Here is a 6486-nt window from a genome sequence, read left to right as displayed (position 1 = left end):
GCGTGCTGCGCAGCCCCGTAGTGTGGCAGAATTGGGATTTCTCTTTCACTGTGCCACAGTGAGTTTTCCCTAAGAAGACCTTCTGCTTACTCCTCCACAGTTGCTAGTCCTTGCTCTCTGTCGCCTGTGGACTGCACAGTGCTCCTTTTATTTGCTGCAGATGATGTGGCATTTTTGGAACATTAATATTTTCGTGGCTGGCTTCTCCAGCCGTGTGCATCTCCAGCGTGAGACTCTGGCTAGCGGGCTTCCAAACTTTTGGTGAGCGCCATCGTTGTCTGCACATAAACCGCACATGTCAGCCAGAAAACAACGATGCAAGCTCTCTTGAGCTGAGTAAAAGCAATTCTCCCACATGACTAAGAGCATCATAAGTTACCAAGTAAATGATCAGCATCTTGGAGAGTGCCTTGCTGCCCTAAGGGCCACTGATCACTCTCGGGACTCGGCAACATGAGTTGCCTGGTAGAGATCGGTTACACGGTTCCAAAGGGCCTGAGGAAATTAGGAGCGTGTTGGGCCAGAATGGCAGGCAGAGCAGTAGGAGTTCCCGTGTGATATTTGAGTTTTGGAAATTAGATTGTTTGATAAAATTTTGTTGGACTAACTTGTGATCTTTTGTGAGTCAGTTGCCTTTGGATTCTACCCAGATGGCTTGGCATACACACTTTCCTCTGCCTGGCTCTAAGCTTAGCTCATTGCTTCTGCCTATGTCACTCTGGGCAAGTTACTTCTCCTGAGTAACTTGGGACGCTTTGATCGCCTGCTTGACAGGCTGGCAGCAGTGTGAAGCTGGAGTCAGACTGACGTGGAGAGGGTTGTCAGATCCTTGGTGTGTGTAGCATAAAATACAGCAGGAAATGCTAGGCAGTGCCCAGCTGCTGTGTCCTGGCGGGCTGTGGAGGTGAACACACAATGCCTACTGAGTGTTTGAGTGCAGGAGCTTTGCAGCTGAACCTCTCCTGGGTTTCTTATCATGTGACTTGGGCATGTTACTTGACTCCTTACCCTTTTTTTCTTGTATCTTAAAATGAACCTCGTAATTTGACTTAGCTCACAGGGTGTAGTGAAGATTGAATGATATGTACATACTCCACAATTCAACACAGAGTCCCGCAACATATAGTAGGAGCTTGATAAATGGTGATTACTGTTATACATGAAGAGAAAAGTTTGTGCTGTTATTAGCCAGGATGTTGAAAAAAGCAGTGTTCTTTTGTAGCATTTGTTTCCATTTATGCTTTCTTGCAGTTTTTATTAAAATTATCTTAGTCGTTCATCACAAAATAGCTATTTGTTGGGTTTTCATTGCGGCTAATGTGGAGCTCCTAAGGTCCTGGGTGCTGCGTGTGGCAGAACACTTGTCTCAGGTCACAAAAGCAAAGGAAGGAGAAGCATTCGGACTGCCTCTGACGCCTGACATGAAGCCGTTTGCTTCATTTCCTTGATTATATAATGGCTCTCTGTGAAGACAGAATTAAGATGCACATCTGGGTGCAATTCCAGGCAAACAGCACAGAATAGCTTGGGGTGTGCTCCCAGCTCACAGGCCCCAGTGTCTTCCAGGAGGAGGCAGTTGGCTCCGGAGAGTGTGAGGAAGACAGGCATCCCGGGAGGGCGTCCTCACACTCCTTCCACACGCAGGGGGCTCTTTGGGTGCCTCTGACTTCGGAGACTCCCTGAAGTCTCCGCACTACGCAGCTGCTCCTTCCGTAGGAAACGCTGAACACACAGGGAGCACCTGTGTACGTGAATGTTCTCTCTGCTTCCTCTTTAGATCCTTTCATTGGCCTCTCCACTTGGGTATTTTTTCAGGAATATTTCAGAAATGTTTTTGTCCTTGATTCATTGTTTTTATATCTCACTTGAAAGCATGCCTAATTCCATATATTTTTAGTATTTATATATAAAATCCTGTCTCGGTTACTCTTATCTTATTGCTGGGACAAATACCAGACACCTAAGATGAAGGAAGGAAAGGTTTATTTAGCTCACAGTTAGTGGAGGTTTCAGTCCGCACTCGGCTGGCTCCAAGGCAAGTGGCACAGAGTGGAGAGCATCCAGTTCATGGCGGGGGAAGAGCAACAGCGGCCACAGAGAGAGAACAGCTGTCTCTCTTATACTGCATTCAGGCTCTCTGCCCCAGGCTGGGGGAAGTACACACACCTATAATCCCAGCAGCACTAAAATCTATAATCCCAGCCTTGGATCACCTGTAATCCCAGTGGATCATGAGTTAATCACAAACTCTAGAAATCCCCGCCCCATGACTACATGAGGCTTTGGGAGGACAACTAGTCACAAACCATAACAAATCCATAGGGTAGGTAGGCAGCTGTATGAAAAATCCATGGAGCACAGAATTGCAAACCCTGGCCTGCCCTCCTATGTTGTGGCACTGAGTACCGGTATAAAATTGCTAGGCACTTCCAGTGTTTATTGTTTCAGTTCAGTTTACTGCAGTAGCTGAGTTTTAGTTGACCAGAGCCCTGCTGTGAGGTGACGAGAACAAATCGGCTCCCTGGAGTCCTGGAAATCCATCTCTCCCTGCCTTGCCCGGCCACCACAGCCTTGGGCTCTGGCATGACAAAGGGTTCTGTCAGCTTGATGTTGTGCCGATCTACCATGAATGCTTTTTTCCTCCCATAGAAGAAATCCGACATTCACCAAGCACTGAAGCTCTTCTGGCAGAAGATGAATGGAAGGTGTTGGTGCTGACAGGAAGTACAGGGACTCAGGCCAGTGTCACACTCTGCGTGTACGGAGATGCAGGAGTCACTGGGCCGGTAAGGCTCAGCAAGGACAGCCCAGGGCAGCTCTTCCGTCCAAGACAGGAGGACGAATTTCAGGTAAACAAAATCTGTAGTAATGCTATTCTTTGAACACTCAAAGGCACTTCTGTAAAATAGGAGTGTGATTTTAGTTTGGATGGGTAAGTATATGTAGGCCTGTATAAAATAAATCTGTACAATTTCAGAATCCTAAATTAGTTACCTTAATGCCTGCTACAATAATCGAAGGAAACATTTGTCTTTTGCTAGGCACTTCCAGTGCAAGTGCAAGCAAGGGAGGTTGTAGAAAAAAATTGCTTTCTTTAAAGACAATTTGCTTTAGTCCATTGGTTTGAAAGTGGTGTTATAAACCATCAACTTCAACTCAAATTATAGCCATATTACAAGCTATCCAGGGACCTTTCTGATAATGAAAACCCCTCTTTTACATAGTTGCATGTGCTTCTAGATGTTTCTTAGCTGAGCTGTATGGGTGGGAATCATTTTCTTGGTGTCTTTATAGGCCACATTCTGAAGCTCTGCCCATGCCCATTCTAAGTGCTCTCTCTTTTATCTCTTAGTGTCAGAGAAACCCTGGGCTTCTTTGAAATGCAGTTGGTTGCCTTGTCCAGTTTGCCAGAGCTTGGCAAAATTTCAATTAGGACAATTACTTTCTACTTCACTGACTTACATTTCCCTGCAGGATGAAAGCTCTGTGGTGTTCGGTCCACTGTAGAACAGCAGTCACTCTCCCCGGAGAGAGTTCCTTTTCCTGGTGAGAGGCAGTGGAATGGCTGAATCCGTCCCTGTCACTCGGAAGCCACGGCCCAGTGGGGCTGCAGTGTCTGGGGTTCACCAATACTGAAGTGGTTTCTAGATTTTGTGTGTGAGCTGGTCCTTCTGCTTTTGCTGTCACTGAATTTTTAGTGAAGAGGGGTAGTTGCCTGAAGTCATGAAGGAGTGCTTTTCCTCAGCACATAGCAATAAAGCCTTCTACACAGTATGTATACTTCAAAGGTTTTTTAAAGGTAATGATTTAGAACTCAGAATGTGTATATAATGATAAGATCCGTAGGCTGTCTCACCAAGGGCTATTATTTCCTATAATATACCTTGTGGCATGTGTACTTATGTGCTGGTAAAGCCTGTCAGGGTTTTGCTTTGTTTTTGAAAAATGTACTGAGGGTTGACCATGAACGAATAGTATCGAGGGTCATGGCTGCACACTGCAATCATTGGGGGGTTTTAAGAACTGCTGGTGACAGCCCACCCCCAGAAATCCCAGTTTATTTTGTCTGGGTATTGCCTGCACACTGATGTTTTCAAAGGCTCTGCAAGTGATTCTACAGTGCAGTGAAGAGTGAGGATCCTGGTTACGGCAGCGGCCTGCAGTCAGGTGGACCGGAGAGCACTGTCAGCCTCCTGGCTCTTCCCTGTGTGACCCGGGGGGTTAACTTCATTTCTCCAGGCCAGCATTACCTTATATGTGTAATGGAGGCACTAATATCACTTTAAAATTCTAGCCTCATCTGATGACAAAATGAGAAAAATGTGTAAACCTTTAAAAACAATGTTGTTGACAAGTAGGAAGTGCAGCAAATTGGTTCAGAAGAGGCTTTGGAGGTGCTGGAATGCACCAAGCTGAAGCCAGCTGTCACTGGACCCCTTACCTGGAGTGGCCTGCTTGTCCTCACAGACCCTTTTTCCCTGTTACATTAAACAGGGTAATATCTACTTTAAAAGCTTGCTGAGAGGCTCCTGGAGTCTACAGTCTTGGATTCCAAGCTAAGAGCGGGGGTGTCACCTGGGGTGATTGTAGAATCTCAGGCCTCAACTTAGACCACCGAGTCAGAATCCGCATGTGCCCAAGCCCTACGGGTAGTTGTACATACACCACAGTTTGAGGTACAGGGCTAGGGGTTGTGAGGCGTGGGCCTCGGGCCACGTGGTGGTCTGAGGAGCCAGTGTATGGCCGGGTAGCTCATTGCTGCTCTTCCCGCCTGTGGAGAAAAGTGATGCTTCCTATTCTTTGGCATCAGTTGCCACTTCTGGGCCTTCTATGCTCTTTTTCTTCCTTTCTGTTTTGAAGCAAATATACATTATTTCTGTTTTGAGGGACAGTATAGTAAATGTGATAACAAAGTAGAGTTCACATTTCACTCTTGGAGCTTGCAATGTGTACTGCTATGTATCATTAGACATAGTACTTAATCTTTTTAGTTCTTTTCATCCTTTAAAATAGACTCTGTAAAAAGCCTACCCTTTCCAAGGCTGGTATGCTATTGGAAGAAGCTGGGCATGTCAAGCACTTGTACCCTCCCGAACACAGAATCGGTGGCACTGTGTGGCATTTCCACTCTCCTGAACTAAAGGACTAGACAGGCAAGAAGTCACACAAGCTGGTGACTTGCCCTTAATTGTTTTCACTTAGACCGTGGAAAAGGGGAGGTGAACAGTGAAGTGCTGGTAGATTTGGGGGACAACAAAGGATATTTAAAGGTTCACTTACCTTTCAGAGTCACACAGCACACAAGTGTGGGTATCTTCCTTCTTCCTCCCTTGAGAAGAGCCACGGCCCAGTTTCTACCTTTGAAACCAGCTCTAGGAATGGGGGAAAATCAGCTATGAGGTATTAACAGCCCTTTTTTGCTTCCTTCTGTTTGATGTCAGCCTAATCCCAGCTGCCCTGGAGCTGTACCAGGCTTAGGGCTGCACTGGCTGCTACAGTGTGTGGGAAAGGTGATGAGCACTCAAGCTAAGCGCGTGGAGGTGTGTGAGTGTGTGTGTGTGTGTGTGTGTGGAGGGGGCTGTTGTCGCAGTGCTGGGTTTCCTGACCCGGCTCTTTCATGGTCTCGGCCATAGGTGGCGACAGCATAGGTCAAGCATCGCCTAGAAGTACCTAGCAACCTTTTCTTCTGTTTAGCCTGTAGCTTGGGCTGTTACCTGTGATAGGAATAATAATAATAATAGTTGCTATTAGTTAAGGTGTTAAATAATGTGATACAGTACAGTTTTACATCTTCACAGGGCACTGCTGTGAACACTGTCCTGACAGCACCTGCGTAGGGACCTGTCTCCCCCTGCGGGCTGCCCATTTCTCCAAACTGGGGACTGCATCATCATTTTTATCTTTGCGTATCCAGCACCTAGGATGGTGTCCACATTTGTTGTTAATGAACATTTACTAGTTGAACCGAAAATTTTATGCAGAGGCATTTTGTGTGCTCAGTAGGTAACACAGTGGTGCTCAGAGATGTACAACATTGTATTTTACTCAGTTTATAATAGACAGCATTTCAGTTTGATTCAAATTAATTGTAAAGCTACTTTTCTACAGTCTTGCCTGGATCACGAATACTCCTTACTATGTCAGAAAATCACCAAGTACACACATTCTACGGACAGATTTGTTTCTCATTCTTAAACCTACGACATCAATATTTTAACTTAAATTCAAAGGATAGAGAATTTTTAGAGTAGATAAAGTTCTAGACTCATAGGTACTTTCCATTCATTTGAGGAAATTGCTGCATTTGTAGCTTTTATTTGGTTTAAAATTGATTTCTTTCCTTCTTAATGTAAGAATCCATTTATTTATTTTTTAATTGAGTACAGGGTCTACAGGGTCTCCCTATGTAGATCTGACTCTTAGTGACCTGCCTGTGTTCAGCCTCCCAAGTGTTGGGATTACAGGCCACCACGCCCAGTCTCAATC

The 6486-nt window shown here is 45.5% G+C and overlaps 1 protein-coding gene across 1 annotated transcript in view; it reads left to right on the top strand.

The window, feature by feature from the left end:
• The window catches only part of LOC111817301 (lipoxygenase homology domain-containing protein 1-like), a 57645-nt gene that overhangs the window by 10011 nt on the left and 41148 nt on the right, over positions 1 to 6486 (top strand). The window contains exon 2 of the mRNA XM_023717688.1: positions 2650 to 2849. Within this exon, the coding sequence (XP_023573456.1) occupies positions 2650 to 2849 (200 nt within the window). The remainder of the gene's footprint in view (positions 1 to 2649; positions 2850 to 6486) is intronic.

The sequence above is a fragment of the Octodon degus genome, unplaced genomic scaffold (assembly GCF_000260255.1).
Source record: "Octodon degus isolate 3935 unplaced genomic scaffold, OctDeg1.0 scaffold00054, whole genome shotgun sequence".
Taxonomy (NCBI): Eukaryota; Metazoa; Chordata; class Mammalia; order Rodentia; family Octodontidae; genus Octodon; species Octodon degus.
The sequence above is the reverse complement of the archived record's forward strand: the minus strand, read 5'-3'. Positions and strand labels throughout refer to the sequence as shown.